General features: G+C 41.4%; 2 protein-coding genes and 1 long non-coding RNA gene across 3 annotated transcripts in view; 2 read left to right on the top strand and 1 right to left on the bottom strand.

Moving 5' to 3' along the window:
• The first annotated feature begins 7,133 nt into the window (after positions 1-7,133).
• The window catches only part of Itga1 (integrin subunit alpha 1), a 140,701-nt gene continuing 125,238 nt past the window's right edge, over positions 7,134-22,596 (top strand). The window contains exon 1 of the mRNA XM_027401425.2: positions 7,134-7,638. Coding sequence (XP_027257226.1) covers positions 7,578-7,638 — 61 coding nt within the window. The 5' untranslated portion in view covers positions 7,134-7,577. The remainder of the gene's footprint in view (positions 7,639-22,596) is intronic.
• LOC103160286 lies at positions 14,991-19,024 on the bottom strand. Its single transcript, XR_003482484.2, has 2 exons — positions 18,870-19,024; positions 14,991-15,189 (listed from the first exon to the last, which is right to left on the bottom strand). It is a non-coding gene; the product is annotated as an uncharacterized LOC103160286 (long non-coding RNA).
• Pelo (pelota mRNA surveillance and ribosome rescue factor) lies at positions 19,133-20,971 on the top strand. Its single transcript, XM_027401427.2, has 2 exons — positions 19,133-20,100; positions 20,376-20,971. The coding sequence occupies exons 1-2, from the start codon at positions 19,375-19,377 to the stop codon at positions 20,805-20,807; spliced, it is 1,158 nt and encodes a 385-aa protein (XP_027257228.1). The 5' UTR covers positions 19,133-19,374; the 3' UTR covers positions 20,808-20,971.

The raw sequence follows: 22,596 nt of genomic DNA, 5'->3' as shown, positions 1-22,596 counted from the left end.
GGCTCAGTTTATCTTTTGGAATGGATCAATCTCCTGTAGCCCAGGGTGGCCTTGAACTCACAGAGATCTGCCTGCCTCTATCTCCGGAGTGCTGGGATAAAAGATGTGTGTCACCACTACCTGGTGTCTATGGCTAACTAGTGTGGCTAGTTCCACACTCTGATCTTCAGGAAAACTTTATTTCTTAGATCACAAACAAATTATCACCACATCACTAAGAATGCTGTAAGGAGTGCTTAAAGGGCAATGTTGGTGTGAGTTTGTATGACAAGAATGTTGAGAGAAATGTGGACAGTAGAAACCTGGTCCATAAGAGGGGGGGGTGAATACTCAACCAATAATTAGGATGGGGTCAATTCTAATGATATTCTGACAAAGAATGCATCCAGCTGAAAACTTGAGCGAGATGAATTTTAAAATTACAGATGAATTAATTTGGCAGAGGAAATTTCAAGACAGGATGCCATTCAGGTTGTGTCATAGTTACTGCTCATTGCTATTACCCCAGGTCTTTAGAGTGAGAGAGCAAAGAGGAGAACAGAAGGATTAGAAAAATGACAACTGTGGCATGGAAAATCATATATTTGAAAGTTTGGGACAATGAAAGTTTAGATGTCGAAGTATCTGTAATTGTAAATTAGTGCCATTAAGGAAAAAAGAATCACTCTGCACTGAGACAGAAAGGGGAAAGGTGTCTTGAGGGCAAGACTGCACTAACTTTAGTCTCCAACTTATGAAAACCCAAAGTCTTTTGAAAGGAGAAAACCCAAACTGAGGGTGCTACTGAAGTGATTCCCTGGTCAAGAACAGTTGCCCAGGAAAGAGTTTTGTTATGATAAATCTTTCTGCCAAAAGCTGCCAAGCCCTACCGCCACATGTGTGCTTTATGGGAGCCACCTGCCAAGCCACCTGAGTTCTGTCTGTTGCATGGATGGACAAAATAATACAGAGACATATTAGGTACAAATGCTGCTTGGCCAATGACTAGGATTTCTCATCTGTTAGCTCAGTCTTATTTATCATAAATCTATATATTTTATAAGACTTATCTTATCAGACACCTTCCATTGGTGTCCTCCCTTGCCAGTGGATTACATCCCGATGCTGGAGGATGCGAAGGGGGGAAAGGGGCCACTTCCTGTTTCTCCTTGCTTAAATGAGTCTCCTTGCTATGTCACTTCCTGCCTGGATCACCACTTCTCTACTACATTTCCCAGAATCCTCTTTGACTCCTAGTCCTGCCTAACTTGCTGCCTCATTAGCCAAACAGTATTTTATTTATCATCCAGTAAGACAAACACATACACAGAAGCACTTCCCCCATCAGAGTTTCACCAGGCTCTGGCCCGGAAAGCACACGGAGACCAATGAATCTGTGTCCCAAGGATGCCAGGCTATGCCTTGAGCTGGCAGCAGACTCCAGTAGCATCATTCATGTGGTGTTAGTTCGGCAGACGTGAAAGGTGCAAGAGTGAGGGGACATGGGTTCCTTCTCTAAAGTGTCCCATGCTCTTTTTGTCCTTCTGTGAAATTCCCCACTCACTTTCTAAACTTTTTTTTTAATTTGCATTTATTATTTTTAAAGAATCACATCTCATTTTTCCTGTTGATTTTACTTATCGTCTATCCTCCGGTCTGATACAATCAGAAAGCCTATTCCAAGAACATATTTCTAGATAGCTTCTGAGTTTATATGATAAGGCCTAACACTTGAACATCTCTGAATCATTCAGAGATGGATTCAGAAGAGGCTTCCCAGTGTAGCAAAGTTACTTGATGAATGTAGGAATGAATTACAGGAGGTCAAATGCTAGAGGACAAAGGTCAGTGGTTGACTGTCTTGATGTAGATTTTAGAATAGTACAGAGATCATGACTTGTAAACCAAGCTATTTAACTGTTATTTCAGGACTAAACAACAACCTTCTCTTCTCTTAATATACATTTTTGGTTTGTTTGGTTTTTTGTTAGAGACAAAGGGTATTTCCCTACAAACATGTTTAATGACCCAATCCTGCTATAAGGAATAGCTTTTATTTTCTTGTCATCATATTATTTTAGCATAAAAAAATCAACTTACTTTATTTAACTTTTTAGAAGGGGAACCTGGTCAAACAATCACAGAACTGCCCAAATGTCTAATGTAATAAAATAGAACAGACTAGTATTTCAAACTGAGGGACCCTTCAGTGCAGCTGAACTGTTTCTGACTATGGTCAGCTTTTCTTCTGAGTTAGAGAGTGCCACGAATGGAATATTCCTGCCAGGGTACCACCCTGGCACAGCCTCTCTGCTGCAGCATGGTGTGTCACTCAGATTGAAGTCTGCCAATAAGTCAGGGAAGTTTCATACAGTGTTAAGAGCTCAGCCAACCTCATCAAGATTCTAACGTCAAGGATTATTTTTTTTTTCCTTTTGTACCAGCTGCTCAAATGACTTTGGGCAAGGTTTCTGGCACAGATGTGTTCAGGAAATAGGCCGAAAGGAACACCTATTTAAGTGAAAAAACACTCCCGCAAGAATGTTATGAAATAACAGAAAACAAATGGCTGGCTAGTGGTGAAGTTTGAGCTCCCCATCACTTGGACTTGATTTGGTCATAGAGGGAACAGTCATGGATTTTCTAGATGTAACAGCATTAATGAATCTAGACTGTGTGACTTAATAGGCTTAAAACGAAGCATGCCAATGGTAGCATCGAGGGCCTGCCACTTATTTTCTGTTTCCAGTTACAAGTGAAAGAAGTAATGAACAGCAGATTTGCAGCAGAATAACAACTGTATTGCTCATTTTCATCGCAGAAGAAAACAGTGATAGAGACCAGTCCCCAGCTGAACTTGAAAACTTGAGTTGGCTATACCCTTTACCTCTATGGGATCTCCCTATCAACAAGTATTACTGCACTTGCCCTGGGGAATACTTCCCTGGTTGCTTATGGACTGAAATGATAAAATCTAAAACTTTATGGAATCGTTGTAAAACGAAAAGCAGATCTAGACAATTTTACACCAAATCCTTAGAGTGAGCAATGAGTGAGATGAAGGTACATTTTGACGGCACCTTAAAAATCTGGCAGTCAAGGAAACTACTGGGGGACATGGTAATAGTTTTTGTTCAGTGGTATAACCATTGATAAGCTGCCATTTTCCCAGGAAATACGCCCCTCCCCCCCCCACACATACACACATACATACACACACACACATACACACGCACACTCACATACACACAGGTTCATACAGCTAACATAATTAATGTGTGTCATGCATACAAAAACATAGGAAAGTGAATAGGGAGGATTTGGTGGATTAAATGGTTTCAAGAGTGGGAAGGAATGAGAGAATGATGGGGATGAAAGGTAACCAGAATCGTGATTGACATGGACAAAATTATCAGAGAAATAAAGAAAAAATTAGCACAAAGCATAAAGAAAGTATTTGATAGCTCAGCATGACCTTCCCTTTAAAAAAAAACAAAACAAAACACATTTTACATTTTTTCTTAGAGTTTTTTTTTTTTTTAATATGGAGCAAACTTTAAATTATTTGTTATTAAGCAACACTTCCAGGTGGGAGCACTTCTTTACCCATGGTGTAAGGCTTTCTTGTTTGAACTCTCCTATTCCCCTCATCTCAGTGACACATGCTATTTTTGTTTAAAAAAAATTCATTTGACAGCAGGCTAATTTGAAAAGCAAATTTGTGCCAACATTATAGTGATTTGGTATTTTAATATACATCCATTTCAAAGGCAATCTGAGAAATAATAGGAGCTGATGGAGATTTTTTGCAGTTAAAGTACCGAAGTACCCACTTCTGATGGCCATCAGGTTGCATTTTTTTTCTTCAGTGCCCATCACACACAGGGACTGCCTAACTTTCTACTGTTGACCTAATAACACTTCTTCTACTGTGAGGAAGAAGAATGTTGAGTAGGTCATGAGCACTTAATGCAATCTAAGCACTGCACGGAATGCTTGTAGGTTGCCTCACATAATCTTCATATCAGTCTTCACGGGGAGGAGTTAATCTCATCATCGGAAAACCTAGGCTATTTTTCAATGTCACACAGCTATGGTACTGTGATTCCAGAGCTTGAGCCCATAAAACCTAACTCCAGAACTTTAGTAAATTTATGCTAAATGTATTATACTAAACATTTATTTAATATAAATGCATTTAGTATATATTTGACATATTAAATATATACTAATAAGCTTATTTAGTATAAATATGTGTTTATATCAAGTGATACTAGTGTATTAAACTAAGTTCAACATAAACTTTAGAGTAAGATATGTGTGTTTGTTTTTCAAGACTATGTACCAGCAGCACTAGCTGTCTTCTCTCTCTATTGTTGGGATTGGACACCATGACTTACAGAAAAAGAGGCTTTGGGGAGGGGGTTGCAGTTTCAGAGGGTTAGAGCCCATGACAGTCATTATTGGGAGGATGGCAGCAGGCATAAAGCTTAAGCAGTAGCTGGAAACTGTCAACTTGTTCCTCAATTACAATGCAGAGAAAGCTAACTGGGAAGGGCACGGGAAGGGACTTTGGAAATCTCAAAGCCCACTACCAGTGACACACTTCATCCAACAAGGTGACACTTTCCATTCCTTCCCAAACAGCTCCACCAACTGGGGACCAAGTATTCAAAAATGTGAACCTATGGAAGCCATTCTTGTTCAAACCACAGAACCAACTATCTGGCCTCACTCCATAGACTCAACTTTACAAATCCTTAATCACTTTGGCCCTCAACTTCTTACTCATTTATAAACACTCAAAAGGGATCTGATCATATCAGGCCTCCTTTAAAATAGCAAAATATTTACTTTAACATTTCCTACCCAGGCTTCTCATAGAATTGTTGCTCTTTAAGACTAGGCATTTCAAGCCAGGCATTGGTGGCACGTGCCTTTAATCCCAGCACTTGGGAGGCAGAGGCAGGTGGATCTCTGTGAGTTCAAGGCCAGCCTAGTCTAGCGAGTTTCAGGACAGGCTCCAAAACAATACAGAGAAATTCTGTCTCAAAAAAAAAAAAAAAAGACTAGGCATTTATTTCTGTTTGTTACTCTTCAGTTTATTCAATGGCCTGTCTTCTTACTAGTCAGAGTAAACAAAGGAAAGTAGTGTATGTGTGTTTGACAGCAATTTGTATTAGTTTGGTAGTTCAGAAGTTTATGGTAGTTCAGAAAAATGGGAATGGATTCTAAAGCAATTCTCCAGCAATAGCTACTTTTCAACCTCTACATTTACATTGACTTGACAGATAGATCAATTAAAAAAAGTCATGCCATACATAGCAACACTACTGGTAGTGATCTTATCACACTAAGTTTCTAGCTCCTGGAGGAGGAACAAATATTTAAATTGGAAGTACAAGTTAGCACCCAGCAAGGAAAGGAAAGGCTTTCACGTACAACCTTGATCATATTATAAAAATACCTTAACATTATGTTATAATAAGATATTCTCAATCTTTGTCCTGTTTAGTAAAACGCAGTTATACACATGTGTCTGTATTTACATGTATAAGTGCATATATAAACGCATATAAGCATATATGCATACATAGATTTATTTTGAAAACTAAGTATTGGGGTGAAATACTATTGGGAAGTTATTTACTATGACTTTTAAGTACCCAAGCATTAATCAATACTAATTATTTTGCAAAGTCCAGTGCATTATACAGAGAGGCAGAAGACACAACAGACTAAACAGGGGACATGGAATGTCCACCAGAAATGCATTCTTAGGAGCTGAATGCAGGTAAGAGAGTCCAAGTAAGGCCTGGTGTGAATGGACTCTGATCCTACAGAACACTATTTTTCTATGTATTTGGATAATTTTGAAATTGGAACTGAGAGAAGACATGAAAACCAAAACCAGTAAGAATGTGATATTTAATGTTTACTACATAGTCACTTGAAATACATGTTAGATAAGGAATCTCTTGCCAGTGGATTAACGAGCCATGGTAATGAGGTTACCTTCAACCTTCACTGCTTTTGAGATAGGGTCTCACTCTTGGGTCCAGGCTGCCTCTCTAATCTACAGTTCTCCTGCCTCAGGCTCCTGAGTGGCATGTGTCACCACACTTGATTAGCTTGCCCTATTCTTGATCATCAAACTTCCATAACATTTGTCCTTCCTCCTTGGAGCTGCCGTATTTCTCTATTGGGCATTTACCCAGTGCCACCTGTGTGCTCCTCCAGGCCCCTCCATCCCTGTGCTACCTCTACCTACTGTCTGCCTTCTCTTCTAGACAGAGGAGATGGGTAGTCCTTCGGATGGCACTTCTGCTTGGTCCTCTTTTTGCTAGACAGAGATGTTCAGGTATTTGCTGACTTGGGTTGATTTTTGCAAAGGACTCTAAGTACAAACCCACCCATCCATTCCTTTCTCTGAAGTTCTCAAAAGTGCTAAGGCACTTGAAAACGGCGCATATTTGTTGTATTTGACGCTAATACGATTCTTGAGTGACCAGGCAAGGGAAGGCCAATAACTCTGGGCCACCTCTCCTAGACAGAAGCAACATGAACTGACTTAATATGCACTCATACAAGAAGGAAAAAAACTGAAACAGTACTTTGACTTCTCTATTAGAGTCAGTCCCCAGTGTACAAACAACCTAATTTAGCTTAGACAAAACAGCCCACATTCCATTTCTAAGGAGACAGCCTTCTTCCCCACTCTTCCATGCCCACAACAGTCTAGTTTCTCCCCTTTCCTTTTGTCATAGTCTTTACCGCCCCTTCTACCCCAGCACACACATACAAAACCATAATCTACAACTTCTTTTAATCGGGAATCCTCTTAAAACAGTCAAATTCTCCCCAAATGAAAGCAAAGCCCTCAGTGGATCTTGTGTGTGGTGAGGACGCCCTGGGGATGGGACGGACCCAAGACCAAGTCCAAGCGTCTGCTGGCAAGAAAAGGGTTTATTCTACCAGCTGACTTCCTTGCGGGTCTGATCCTTTCTGAGAAGCTGGACACAGTGGAAAAAAGGGAGTAAAAGCCCGGGCACTTTCAAAGTTGTCCTTCCTACCCAGACCGCAGAGAAGTCTGGAGGATCCGAAGGCGGGGCCACTAGGCTGGCGACACCCTCCTGAAAGTCCAGCCCCGCCCTCCACCACCTTAGGGATTTCGTTCATGAAGCAAGATCGCCCTCTCAGCGAAAGGCAGATGTCCCTTTAAGGTTTGCTTTGCTGCTGCCCGTGGACTTTAGCCTAAACACGGTCCCGCGAAGTTGGCTTTATTTGTCCATGTCTTGGATAGAGCCTGGGAGGCTGCCAGTGAGATTTCAGAGACCAGCGCGCGAAGGGGCGGGGAGATGTGGCAATCCGTCTGGGATGTGAAAAGCGTGGAGCGCGCTTAGAGGCATTCTACCAAAAACACAGGAAATCACTCCTCCACAGCTGTTGAGCGCTGTAGCCGCTGGGGCCACCGCTGGACACCCGCGGAGACCGCCTGAGTGACCCAGAGCGCAAGGCACCGGCGACCAGGTCCTCCCAGCTGCTGCCAGCTCCTGCCCAGGAACCAGCACCTCCAGGGAGCTGTAGCCGCTCCAGCCATGGTCCCCAGGCGCCCTGCCAGCCTACAGGTCACTGTAGCCTGCTACTGGCTCCTCACTGGTGAGCGACCCTGCTTTCCTGATCATCTTTGGTGGGGCTTGGTTGGGTCTCTGGTGAGAGGTGATACACCTAGCAGATGGTCAGACAGACCTGAGAGGCCTTCAGGTATACCCTCCAGGTCAGAGGACTGAAGGGAGTGCTTGTAGCCAGCCCAAGAGTGAGTGAGGCAGTGCCTAGAACTTTCCAAGTACAAGAGGGTTTTTCAAATTAAAGTTGTTTTTACGTTGTGAGCTGTGTTTTAGTTATTTGAAGTTTTGGAAATGAGACTAGCGGGGGACAGGGAGGGGCACCTGATTAGTATGCTAAGTCCCTGCCCTAGGGTTGCTCAGTGGTGAACTTTATAGCATTTTCTTCCTGTTTAATATTTAGGACCTTTTCTGCTACAGAACAAGGAAAGACAAGCATGCAAGGCAAAACTACTTCTTGTCTCAATGTGACGTTTCTACACTAGTTCCCAAGAGGCAGAACATTTTGAAACAGAAACGTTTAGTGTCCAAATACCACAATGCAGTCTTTCAAATACAAAATGTATTTTAAGAAGACAGTGTACCCTAGAAATGCAGTGTTATATCCAATTGAGAGAAACTGGGAGCATTTTGGATTTTCCAAATGTTAGTGGAAACCAGGGCCACAGCTTCTGAAGTGGTTCCCAGTTAGAGAGGTGAAACTGAACTGGTGGTAGGGTGAAGTGATAGAAGCTTTAAGCAACGTATTATCTTCACCTCCTTAGTCCTTTAAGTAGTGGTTGTCTTTATCATTCCATGATATTTAATTGCCTGGCATTTTCACTGTTGGTTTGCTTAACTAGTTTATTTCACCATTAACAATTAACAACAGGGTCAGTTAACCCAACATTTCGTTAACTGGCTAAACACCAAGACACCTTAAATTCACTTAAGACTGGATTCTCAGCAGCCCATCTTTTCTCATAGAGAAGAGGTGTTTGGAGCTAATGATGGACTATGGGTTTGTGCATCTACACATTTCCCATTCCTTGGGAAATGACCAATAATGCAAACAGCTGTAGCTTCTGAATAGCACTAGAGGCCAGGGAGTGGTTTAAACTACTAACTATTGTTGTGACCCTTGATGTAAGCTTGACCTGTGGTTCCTTTCCAACCCAAATTTTCAGAGATCCAGTCTTGCTGTTTTGCAAAATTTGAATTGCTTACTAATTATTCAAGCTGCATCTTTCTTTTCTTTTTATCTTTTTTACAACTTACCAAACTTTCAGTCAGTGCAGAAATGAGGTTTGTGTGTTCACTAAAGAATGACAGTTTTCCAAGAGGGGCACAATTTCATGTATACCTTGGTGTAGCATGCCTTGCTGGACCCAAGATGAGAATTAAAGGAGAAAAATCAGCAGGTATTTCTAAAGTATGTTCAGTTTTTTAGTGTACAATATTCAGAGCGTTATTGATGCAGGGAGGACAGGTTCCTTATGTATAGTGTATTTATGTCCATTTTACAAGATGGCTTAAGGATCCCAGGTCTGACTTTTCTCTTACCAATTGCTCATATTTGGAAACCTCTCAGCAATTCATAGAACCCTCAGTTAATCTGAAGCCTTACAGGTATACCCACTTGTGAATGATACTGGAGAGCTTAAACTGTTTCCCAACCTTTAATCCACTGTGTCTTTTTTAATTAGACCATCTGTGGTAGCTCATGGGTGCCTCTCAGATAAAATCCAAAATTCTCAACCGACTGCCCAAATCCAGGGCCCTGTGTCCCTTTCCTATTACTGTTGTAACAAGTTGGCACTGATTTATTGGCTTAAATGGAGATATTTACTGTTTTACAGCTCTGTAGATTTTAAGTGAAACTGTGATAAAATCAAGGTCCTCCCAGGGCATTTCCTGTGGAGGCCTTAGAGGAAAATGGGCTTCCTTGATGCTTTCCACTTTATGTGGCCACCTGCAGGTCTTCAGAGCTAGGAGTGAAGTTTTTCAGTCTTCCTCTCTGACTCTGCTTCATGGTCACATTTTCTCCAAGTCTACCTGACCTGCCCAGGGTCCCTGTTTTTATCTCATGCCTCTCTCCAGATCCCTGTTCAATTACGACTGCCAAATCCATTTTCTCATCTAAGGTAATTTACTTTTTGTTCATGGATTAGGTCAAGGACATCTTTGGTGGGCCACTATTATTCCCTTACACAGAGCGCCATCAAATCCAGTCACATTTCCTTATACTGCTCATAATCTTCTTGCTCTTCTTGACACTGTGGATATGATCTTGTTGTTTAATGCATTTAGAAAAGAACCCCACCCTTCCTTCCCCACTACCCCCCTGCCTTCTAAACAAACTCTCTCCAGCTTTCAAAGCTATGCATATATCATAACAAACCACCACCATTCCGACAAACTTCCCAAGGATTTACAACTTATTGGGTTAGTTTCTTCCAATATATATTAAACAATTTTCCAAGAAAAAAAATGTTCTCATTTATATTCAAGCAAAGTCCTTTTCATTGTTTTATGCATGTCAGAGACCCAGTGTAATATATGGCAAACACAGAGGATTTAACTGAAAGGAGTTTCAGACAGCCTGGGGAACACCTCAAGGGAACCAATAATGGTAGAGCACTCAGGATAAGAAAGGATAGATAGAAATCACATTGAAACAGCAGACCAGAAAAGAATCCTTGAGGAACCTGAATACCGGAAGGAGGTATCTGTATCAACGCAGTGGTGACAGGTAGACTACAACTGGATCACAGCTGAAGCTCAGCCCAGAAGGAATAGAGGCAATGTATACCTCCTCCCTCTCCCTGTAACATTTCGCTCATTGCTATCATTGGAAATATTCAAATGGTTAGCCTTCCAGATAGTTGATTACAATAACCAGCATAGATGAATACTGGAACTTACTACACAGAAGGCCCTGGGCCAAGAACTTTGTAATGTTTTACCCTAATCTGAAAAAGTAAAAGTTTACATACACATCTTTCATAATCTGAAGATGAAAACCAACAAAAAGTACTAAGATTAATTGCACTTACCCAAAGTCTCACAGCTAATGAGTGGCAAATTATTTCAATTCACGCCTCTGACCTCAAGTTTCCTGCTGTGAACATAGCTTAAATACAAGCTCATGTTCCTTTTGCTATCAATGATGTGAGTAAAATGCAAACTCAATGGCTAAAAGACTCTGGTAAGGAAATATCTAGTTAATGAAGCAGGTGTTGTTTCCATAATCTTTACGTGTATAGCGTAATTAGATGATAGCACATTCTACCTTAAGTATAATCTAAACAAGATCACTTCCACCTCAGTTTATTTATAACAGGTTCTAGAAATGCTCCTGGTTGAGTTGTATATCACTCCTACCTAGATTCTGGCCTAGAAGCCTGGGTCTTCTTTTGAGCCTTTTTTTCCCCCCATAGCCAGTATTTCCTATTCAAAGTCCGGTGAGGAGATGGTTGAACACAGGGAGTCTGTCATTGATCCAAATCAAATGAATGAACTCCAGTGGCAGCCATGTATTAGTAGGAGTTACTAAACTGGGGGAAATTTGTCTTACTCATTGTGATATCGACAAAGGCAATAATGAATCCATTGGGACTTGTTTGTTTAGTTACAAGATAATGAGAGTAACAAATTTATAAGACAAATGGTCTTGATGCTAATATTGATAGTCAATATTAAGATAAGTAAAACCTAATTTTAAAAGTGGCTCAAAAGAGAAAGATGCCATATGACAGAGCTCATGTGGAAGGTTTTTTTTTTTTTTTTTTTTTTTATTAAGGGAAAGGGAATGGGGAAAGAAGGGAGGGGAGTGGGGAGACCAGCCTCTGGGGACAGGACAGCAGAAAAGAGAAGCAGAGAGAGAAGGGTGGGGAAGCAAAAGACAGGCAGAAAATAAGAGAGAGAGAGAAAGAGAGAGAGAGAGAGAGAGAGAGAGAGAGAGAGAGAGAGAGAGAGAGAGGGCCCTTTTAAAAGGGAATGTAGTGAATATGCACAGATGGTGCTCTTAGTGGCTGCAGCTGACGGCGTTTCCTGTCAGAACGCCAAGGGCAGGCCAGTACAGATGTCTGAATACTAACACCTACCTCTCTATTGTCTTTGAGGGCTGCATTTCCCAGAGATGATTAGATCATGTAGGTTCTAATTTAATGGACATAAACTGATGGACATAAATTTCAACAAATTATTGAGAGGTTGTGAAATTTGCTATGTGGTTACAGGAAGGAGGTCCCTAGAGAGGTATCACTGGGGACTGTAGTTTGCCCCCAGCACCACTGCTTTGTGTCCACCATGATGTGAACTGTGGTTCTATTGTGACCTACTGGCCCGTAGACTGATACCTTTGTAACTCTGAGACAAAACAAATAATTTATTCAGTTCTCTCTGTTAGATGTTTAGTCATAGTAAACAGAAAAGCAAATAGTGTAGCAAATTCAGCTATAAAATGCCTGAGCTCTGGAGCCACATCTAATTGCTACTGATGTTTTATCTGTGCAGATGGATGCTCCTCTGCCTTCCTTCCTCTTTCCCTAAAAGTCCCATTGAGATTAATAGCTGACTGAATTTCATGTGCCCCTTAAAATATTGTAATAGAATAAATAAGTTGTTTGATATATTTTCTGATAGTTAGGATCCAAACACTTTTCTAAATAACTTTTCTTCTGGTTCAGGAAACACAAAATCATATGTTTGCGTTCATGTTAAGCAACTGGGAAAGATATTTTGGAATCATTGCCATAGTGCTAAAGTCAGAACAGATTGCCTATTCAGGGCTGTCTGTGACTGGAGAATTGTATTCACTCTCAAAACAAGTGCAGCAAAGCATCAAGAGATGCAAATGAGATGGATATATTCCTTTCCTCAAGATTTCTGAACTTCTTTCAGACTTCTGTGTGTCAACCCTTCTGAAGTTGCCCCTGGGACTGTACAGAAGCAGTTCCTCCCTCTGCTATAGATCCTTAACTACCACACAAATGTGATTCCCAAGCAACTCAATGAGTTGGACTATGTCTCCTTCTGCAGACACCAGAGTGCCCCAGCATCTTTGTTTCTATAAAACACTACAGCATATGACATCATAATGGAATATGTAGCTGTCTTCTAGCTTGTTGTATGTTCTTTGAGTACTGTGTATTTTTTTTATTATCCTTGGTACCTAAGAATAATTGACTCATTTTACTCTGTAAATTATAAAATAATGGACTATAGACAAACTCATAAAAAAGACGAGCCTCTCCCTTTAAATATATTCGTGCCCATATTTAACCTTATTTATATCTGAGTGAATGGATAATACCACTATTAGGTCTCAAACTCGGGACAAATGGCTAACTGAGGTGCCTATTTACCATATCAAGGAGTACCTGGGCTCCAGGTTCTCTCAGTATCTCTCAATTCCTTACCTGTTACAGGCTATGGCCGGCATACCCACCCTCTACTCTAAACTTCTCCAGCCCAGGGGCTGGGCTACCTTTTCCTAGCTGCCCTTCCCTATATAATCCAGCCATTTTGGTTACCTGGCTCTTTCCCCTCATGGCCTCTTTGTCTCCTTGCTCTCCCCTCCTCATTTTCTCCTCTCCCATGCTTATGAATAATCATGTCCTCCTTTTTTCATTCACCCACCAATTGAAAACTGCAGTATTTTATGTGACACTAGGCAATATGATCACTGAAGGCAATAAGTTTTTAATGTGTGAGGTTGTTAGCAGCATCCTATTAGCAACATGTTAAAGTGGAAAACACAGACACATCTAAAGATTGCAATCAACACATAGTTATTGCCAGGGCAATTTCTGCCACATTTCTTTGTCCATCTGCAAGCTGTATCTTCTCTGGACATGGTAGTTCATTCCCTTTATCCCATCACTTAGAAGGCAGAAGCAGGTCAGTTTCTAGGAATTCCAGGCCAGGCTAGTCTATATGATGTGTTCCAAGGTAGCTGGGGCTACATAGTGAGACCTTCTCTCAAAACAAAACAGCAAAGAAAAAATAAACATGAAAACTGCATCTTAAGATTTCAAAGAGGCTAATACAACACCCCTTCTAGACTCAGATATGGACACTGTCCCTCTTCTCAGTTGTTTTCTCAGCCAAACCTGTATCTGATTGAAGGCATAATCGTTCCTCTGGCATTGGCAGCCTTACCATTCCCCCAAACAGAACCTCCTGGGAACACCTACCTTTGGGAGGAAGGAGAGAGTGCTAGGGATCAATGGCTCCAGAGATGGCAGACTGTTAACTTTCTGGCATGCCCCTGAGTGATAGCGCTGGCTGTATATGAAGGGCCTATTTGTAATGTGATCTTTTCTGTGACTTAAAAGGAAACTTTAAAAAGTCAGCTATGTTTTGCTTAATTTCTTTCTGTCAGTTAAATTTCAAGAAAAATAGAAATGTGTACACTCATGTCCAAAACCTGCTTTTTCCAAACTCGTGAGCTCTATAAAAAACTAACATACCTGGATAAATAAAAAATGATAATTTAAATATCAGGAATAAAACTACATATTCCTGTGTGAATTATTGGGGAACTACTGAAATAAATTCCAATTCTTAATTTTTCATAGAGCATCTAAATTGCATTAGTTCAAATTACTAAGATGTTTTTCATATTTTATTATAAATTACATTTGTTATGTACAAGATCTCACGTAGACCAGATGAGTCTCAAACTCACTATGTAGGTGAGGATGACTGAATTCCCAACCCTCTTGCCTCAACATCCCAAATATTCACATTGCCTTAATACAAACTAAATGATTTGGAGAGTGATTTCACTAACTAGACTTTAGCCCCTAAAATATTCATTCAACATTTTATTATACTCTTTTGTGACAAAATGTTCCTATATTACAAAGACACATAGAAACAAACAGGCACTAGTTCACATGTGTATGGCACATGCACACCCTAACACACAAAAGTGGCAATGGGGGAATGGTGGGTGAGCATTAGATGTTGACTTTGCCACATTAGTAGTTGTAGTTAATGGGAAAATTAAGTAGCAAGAAAAAGAAGTTTCTTTGAAAAGTCTTTCCCCTTTTCCCTTTCCCCTTTTCCATTTCCCCTTTCCCCTTTCTCCTATAATTAGCTGAACAGCCCTCCCTGGCACACACTTAACTTTGCTTGTACAGGTCACCAGGAGCCTTTGTACTGCCTAAAATTGACATATTTTCTTTATAAAGACAGCCTTTGTTCCCAGATATTCATAATCAGAGCTATCACTGCTTATATTGCTGTAAAGATCACAGTCAAACCATGTGTAATAAATTCAACTGTCATTTATTTTGTAAAATATTATAATACTTTGTCTTAGGAAGATGTGTTTAAAATCACTCTTTTCCTCTGTTAAGTACAGATACCTTTAAAACTGAAAGAGTTTTATAGATGTTTAACTTAAGTCTAATCTTATGTTTATTTTTAGTAACAGCACAAAATGTAAAGCAGTTTCCTATGTTTAATATTTCAGTGACAGTCAAGTTAAAAACCCTAAGTTAAAGAATAGCCATTCACTCTTCCATATATTCCATGTTCATCAGCTGTGTTGGGGAATGAAGAGGGTGGTCTGTGCCCTTCAGCAGCTTGTGGTCTGGAAGATACAAAAGACATAGAGAAGTAATATTGAGATATACTCACAGTGGGGCAGCTTTAGCAAAGTAAGTCTTGACAGAAAGGGAAATAAAACCATAAACAATGCCCCCACCCCCAATCTAAATGAATAACAGAACAAGACAAAGTGCTAGGCATCAAGTATTCAAGTATGATACTCATCTTTTAAGAGCCCAGAATCCTTGTTGCTGTCATACAAACCATTCCTGGCATATTATTTTAATAGGAACTATCCCAAATCAGTAAACAGTGAGGTACACGAACCATTTCATTAGATAGCACAGCTGGGAAATGTGTTACAGTAAGTAACTGCACACAGCCTGCTTTCCTTCAGTGAACTCACCCAAGACAGTTATTTCCAGTAGGAGGCTGGTCAGATCAATTCTGACACTTAGTCTTGTGGGATTCTGATTTCTAGCTTCCAGCTAGGCATTCATAGAGATTTATCAGAGTGCCTTGTTTACAGAACTCTGAAAATCTACCAACTAGCAAATTCCTGTAATAACATTAAGACTGTCTATATGAGAAGAGGATCAATCTATTTTTAATATAAAATGGGGAAAAAAACCAAAACAGAAATGTGTAGAGACCAACATTGACAGACTCCAGCTAAAAAAGGCCACTTGAGTCTACCAAGTCCTGTGTCTTTTTCTAACCCCCCCCTTTTTACATCTATTTATTTTGTGTGGACCTGTGTGGGGGTTCAAGTGTGCCACAGGGTTCAAGTGTGGAGGTTGGAGGACAATGCTTCATAGTCGAAGCTCTCCTGCCTGGGCATCCAACTCAGGTTTGGCAGCAGGTACCTTTAGACCCACTTCAATATCCTGTGGGCCAAATTTATGCCATTTCTTGATGCTCAAACATTCAACCTCAAATCACTAAACTGGATTTCAGAAAGAGTCAGATTTAAATGGGTATACAAGACTGAAAACAAATATCATAGGTGTTAGTTTCCTTAAGTTGACACAGCATAACTTTGACAACTGTAATTTCAACGACTGACTCCAATTCCCTCAATTGTCAAGTAGAAGAAATTGAGTTTCAAACAGACCAAGTGGGCCAAAAGTTACAGTGAAAACAAACAAAGTGTGAGATCTACGGTTCTCTTGACTTCCAGCCCAGTTCTCCACTTGCAGTATCCCAGAAACAACAGACCCAAATTGTTTGAAGGTGACAACTGTGACTTTTTTCTTGTTCTGGAAAGATTTCTATATACATGATAAAAAAAATGAGATATAATTTGAAATACTCGTCTGAAGGATTCTATTTTCAAAAGTAATAACAATAACAAATAACAATTTCAAGCAGCAAAACTAAATCATGATCTTTTTTTTCTTGAGATTTTGATTTTTTGGGGGAAAATAAAAATAGAATGATCTGTAGTCATAGTAGTTTTTAATGGTTACTTTAAAATAAAATGAACTTCTTTGGGCAATCATGTCTGAGTGTTAAGAAGTGTCTGGAAAGTTAAGATGGATGTCACACTTTACCCCTGCCTGATTAGCTTTCCATTACATATGACACTGCAGGCAAAAGACTTTTCAAGGACCATGGAAGGAAACTATGAGAAAGAAAACCCGAGTTAAAAAACCACCAGATAATGCATTCAGATTGTCATGGGTGTGGCTTTAGGCTGAGACATTTCAGCTGCCCCTTCCAGATAGACACAAGAAACAGAGTGAAATATTGATAACAGGATGACTAGCTACAGTATAAAGATTCCTAGGATGGAAAAGTTATTCTACTGGTGAAATAAAAAAGTGTCTCGAGAGTGCAACATTTAAGGACAGAGCACTTTGGCTTGAATGCAAAGATTTGGGATTTAAGTTCAGTTAGGAACTACAACTTCCAATAACCTAAAATAGCAGCATCATTATTGATTTAGAAATATATGAGAGGTAACATAAAATATGGGAAGGGGTATCTGGTCACTCAACACTAAACTCAAGTTACAAAACAAAAACAAAAGTTCCTAGCTAGTCAAGCTGTTTCAGGTGTTTCAGATCAAACTAAGTCCTTGAGAAATATTGTAATGTGTTTGACCACTGAGGGCACTGACATTGTAAAAGGAAGTCAAGAGCTGGGGATGTAGCTCAGTGGGCAGAATTCTTACAATGCCCCAGATTTGAGCCTCACAAAAATCTGGGGATATAGTGGTACATGCCTCTACTCCCATAAAGGCAGGGCGATGATCAGACATTCAGGGTCATCCTTTACTACACATTCTTGGGCTTCATTTGACCCCACCAAAAAAAAAAAAATCAGTTCAAAAATGCTTGCCTTAGAATTTAAAAGAATCATGAAATATAAACTAGAGTCATTGTGGGTTTTCTACATATATAATTATAAGTAAATGCATGCATATTTTTAAACATTTTTATAATTTATTTAACTTAATTTTATGTGCATTGGTATGAAGGTGTCAGATCCCCTGGAAATGGAGTTACAGACAGTTGTGAGCTGCCATGTGTGTGCCGGGAATTGAACCCTGGTTCTCTGGAAGAGCAGCCAGGCCTCTTAACCGAAGTAAAATCTTTCTCAAAAATAACAATGATTACCTAGACTTGGTAGAAACAGGCTGGTTCCCAGAGTGTGGAGAGTGAACTGGTAAAGGCGTCAGCTAAAGGAGATGGCAGGGGATAACAGCTCGTAACTTGCATTTGCACAGATGATTAGAAGACAGATGAGTGGTTTCTGGAACAGTGTGTAGTTCATCAGTCCTGAATCTGAATGCCACTTACATGCTCTTGAACACATTCATCAGCTTTCTCAGAATTTCATTTTACTTTTCTACAAATTAGGGTAGCATTTTCTTTATAAGAAAAGAAAGAGTGGGAAAGTGTTTTTGAAATTTCCAAAAGTTGATTGTACTCCAATGAAGACCTTTCATTCATTAAGAGCCTATGCAGCACCTTCTTGATCCTTAAAATACTTAAAACACAGTGAGAGTATGAGTGAGCTCAAGACTTCTCTGCTTCCCACTGTCTACAGACTCAAGAAAGAGGCATTCCTATATTCCCATCGCCATGGTGAAAAAAAAGGGTGTGTGTGTGTAAGGTTTTTCTTTTTCTTTACAACCAATTCTATGGCTCTTCTTTGGAGGGCGGTCATAGTTAGTAGATCAGTTTATCTTAATTTACCATAGCCTCAGCTTTTGGCCAGTTATTGGCAGGGAGAATCAGCGCTAATCTATTGCAGGCCAGCTCCCACACTGAGCGCCTCAGAGACTACTGAGCCTTGGAGAGCTGACTGCCAATTTTGGATTCTGGGATTCCCAGGACATCAGGTCAAGCCACCCAGAGGTCCACCAGGGGTACATTCCACGCATAGCTTCTGCTCTCTCTGGGTTCTGTCCTTTAACATCTGGGTTAACTGGGTAGTCCAAACAGGGTAACGTCGCAGAAAACAGTTGGGCATGTTGCTGAGCCCAGGCCGAACGTGACTAGTCCTTAGAAACTGCTTCTGGGAATCCCAGTGCCAACAAGCGCGCGTCACGTCTGAGTGCGGGGAAGGAATGAGCAAGACCAGGCAGAGTTTGGACTTCGGGGACTAAGTCTGCACTGCACTTTCGTGGGCTCTTTTCACTTTTACATAAGTTTGGAAGCTGGCTCCACATCAGGGAAGGAAGTGCAAAGTGGCAAACTCAGTTTAGATACTTACGTTAGCACTCACACACTCCGCAGTTCCTCGTACACAGGGAGGCGTGGGAAAACTCAGCCACCCGGAGTTCGGCTTTAATTCTCAAGAGTGGCGGCCAGAGCCGTTTAGCACCTCCCTTGACTTTCAGCTAGGCTGCGTCTTTCCTGTTACTGCGCTTGCGTGCGCGCGTAAGCGATAGGGCCCGCCTCTCCGGTAGGGACGACAGACATGCGCCGGGAGGCGGGCTGCGCATGCGCGATCGCCGCGTCAGCCACTTGCGCGGGGCCGGTGACTGAAAGTGCCGGCTTGTGTGTGCTCAGCGTGGGGTCTGCCGCGCAGCGTGGATCTGCGCGCCGAGGCTCAGAAAAGCGTCGGGGGAAAGCCTGTCCCGGGCTGGCAGGAGTTAGAGGTAGTGTTTCTCTCCTGTCCCCTTCCCAGCCTAGGACCCCACCCCCACCCGCGCCTCTGTGTCTCTTGCGGACCCCCCTCGGCGCCTTCTGTTTTGAAGTGAGCCCCTGGCGAGGTCATGAAGCTTGTGAGGAAGAACATCGAGAAGGACAATGCGGGCCAGGTCACCCTCATCCCCGAGGAGCCCGAGGACATGTGGCACACCTACAATCTGGTGCAGGTGGGCGACAGCCTGCGCGCCTCCACCATCCGCAAGGTCCAGACCGAGTCCTCCACGGGCAGCGTCGGGAGCAACCGCGTCCGCACCACCCTCACTCTTTGCGTGGAGGCCATCGACTTTGACTCTCAAGCCTGCCAGCTGCGAGTTAAGGGGACCAATATCCAAGAGAATGAGTATGTCAAGATGGGAGCTTACCACACCATCGAACTGGAGCCCAACCGCCAGTTCACCCTGGCCAAGAAACAGTGGGACAGTGTGGTTCTGGAGCGCATCGAGCAGGCTTGTGACCCAGCGTGGAGCGCTGATGTGGCAGCTGTGGTCATGCAGGAGGGCCTCGCCCACGTCTGCTTAGTGACACCCAGTATGACCCTCACCCGTGCCAAGGTGGAGGTGAACATACCCAGGAAACGGAAAGGCAACTGCTCCCAGCATGACAAGGCCCTGGAGAGATTCTATGAACAGGTGGTCCAGGCCATCCAGCGCCACATCAACTTTGATGTTGTAAAGTGCGTTCTGGTGGCCAGCCCAGGGTTTGTTCGAGAGCAGTTCTGCGACTACATGTTTCAGCAAGCGGTGAAGACTGACAACAAAGTGCTCCTGGAAAACCGGTCCAAATTCCTTCAGGTAAAAACTCTTACCCAGAGAAATTCAGGAGTGGGCAGAGGGATTGGTGTGAATGGTTCGTAATGTTTTAGAGTAGTAGAAGGCTAAAACTCAATTTAACTGGGATTATAAATGAATCAGTAAAGAGAACGGTGTAGGTCTACCACATTTATAAGGTAACCTTTGCAGAAGTCCTTAAATAGATAAGGCCTTATTCATGCTTTTGTCTTACGCCATTGTGGGCTGATTAACGGATACTTTCAAAGATTCTTTGTCTTTTATAATTGTGATTCTAGGTACACGCCTCCTCTGGACACAAGTACTCCCTGAAAGAGGCCCTTTGTGACCCTACTGTAGCTAGCCGCCTTTCAGACACGAAAGCTGCTGGAGAAGTAAAAGCCTTGGATGACTTCTATAAAATGTTACAGCACGAACCTGACCGAGCCTTCTATGGACTCAAGCAGGTGGAGAGGGCCAACGAAGCCTTGGCGATCGACACATTGCTCATCAGTGATGAGCTCTTCCGGCATCAGGATGTGGCCACCCGGAGCCGGTATGTCAGGCTGGTGGACAGCGTGAAAGATAACGCAGGCACGGTTCGGATATTCTCTAGTCTCCATGTGTCTGGGGAACAGCTTGGCCAGTTGACGGGAGTTGCTGCCATTCTTCGATTCCCAGTGCCGGAACTTTCTGACCAAGAGGATGATTCCAGTTCTGATGAGGATTAAGACTGACATTTAATAGTTACTTCTTCTCAGTGTCCCTTGACAGGTGCAAAAGCTGCACTTGTTGATCATGCTGGGATTTCTGGTGTGTTGGTCACACTAGTGTTTTATAGTTGGCAGGACATGTATTCAAATTAAATAAATCAAAAGAAAAGAATGTCCCAGCATTATGGTTTCTAATTGGAGTTATTTTTTCTAAATACCTGAAAACAGCAATTTGAGTATCTAAGGGGGAAAAGAGTCTGCTGTTTGGGCTTGATCATTAAAGCCCATGTACCTGTTTTAATAGGTTTTCCTTGTAAAAATCTTTAATCTCTCATGAAGTTTATTTTCACTCTGCATGGTGTTTTTGCATTTCATTTAATTATGCATTTTCTCACCTCTTTCTAATTTTTGTTTTTTCAGGATTTGGCTACATTTACTAAAGTGTAATTAAAACCAAGCCTAAAATGTTATTTTCTTTTAGAGATTTGCTAAACTAGTCGATTTTAAAACACTCTTGTTGCTCTTTGTTGCTCTAATCATACTTTCTGTAGACAGTTATTTTCAGGCAGTAGAGGTCTGATCTACTAGGGATTCTCAGCACAGTCTCTGGACTTTAAAAATGAGATGAAAGCCTGTGGTTTGCTTACTGTGTATCGAGGAGTGGCAAATCTGGACATTTCTCCACTCTGGACTTCTGTTCTTTATACTGAAGCACAGCCGCGTTCTTTGGTTCTCTGTGTTACTTAGTATGACTTGGCCAGTGTTATACTTTGCCACAGTGCCTATGGTATTAGTCTGTGCTCTCACATTCTTACTGGGTTATGTTACCTGTGAAGAAATCATACTCAGGGAGTTGGGTAACTCAGATGACTATTGGGAAGTTGTAGTCTAGGACTCCTAATTGTAGACAAGGAATTTGTACAAATGACCATTCAGCCTATTTTTATTTTACTATATATTTTGGATGTGTGTTTCTTACATCAGGGACTTCAGAGAAAAGGAATTGCAACTTGATCTTTTACAAATCTCAGTTTAGCACATGATTAGGCATTCTGTGTGCAGTCTGGACCAGTGATGCCTACGCAATATAAACTTAAGTTTTTGGACTTCATTGTGGTAGAGTATGTTTGGGTTTATAACAAGTTTGATAACCTTGTTAACTTTATATTTTTCCTATGATGCCTAGAACTGATACAGTCATGATACATCCTTACCTACTTTCTAAAAATAATTCAGGTTGTCATTTCATCTTAATATTTAGCTTTAATTGTGAAACTTTTATTAAGTAACATAATAAGAATACAGAGAGGAAGTCATTACAGCTCTTAAATTTAGGACCTGGTTGGTAATGAATCCTAATCTCAGGGCATAAATTACTGCTGTTATATCTCTAGCACTAAAATGAAATCTAATAAACTGGTGAATACATTTTAGAGCAAAGGTTCACATCAAATGGTGGTAGCTTCTCATTGAGAACTCTTAGTGACTAAGCTGAAGCCCAAAATATTAAACAGCCTTTCACCTCAGAAGTGCTAGTGGTTCATTTTTTTTTACCAATTACTGAGATAAAATGGGCATAGTAGCCTATGCTTTTAATCTCAGTGCTGGAGTAGCAGAGACAGGTGGAATTTGGGGTTCAACAAGAGCTGGGTCTGAGTAGTGAGTCCAGTCTTAAAGAAAAATGACTGGGACAGATGCAGTAGGCTTCAGGGTTGAGAACTTGATAGACAACTTGCTATTTGCAAGTGAGCTGATGAGTCCAGCAGCACCTGTGCAGACATGTTAGAACCTCGAATCCAGCTCTCTG

Source organism: Cricetulus griseus, chromosome 2 (assembly GCF_003668045.3).
Source record: "Cricetulus griseus strain 17A/GY chromosome 2, alternate assembly CriGri-PICRH-1.0, whole genome shotgun sequence".
Lineage (NCBI taxonomy): Eukaryota > Metazoa > Chordata > Mammalia > Rodentia > Cricetidae > Cricetulus > Cricetulus griseus.
The sequence above is the reverse complement of the archived record's forward strand: the minus strand, read 5'-3'. Positions and strand labels throughout refer to the sequence as shown.

Coding starts and splice junctions, on each gene's coding strand:
- Pelo (XM_027401427.2), top strand. CDS start 19,375: ATGAAGCTTGTGAGGAAGAACATCGAGAAGGACAATGCGGGCCAGGTC. Junction 20,101..20,375: donor ACCGGTCCAAATTCCTTCAG/GTAAAAACTCTT, acceptor TTGTGATTCTAG/GTACACGCCTCCTCTGGACA.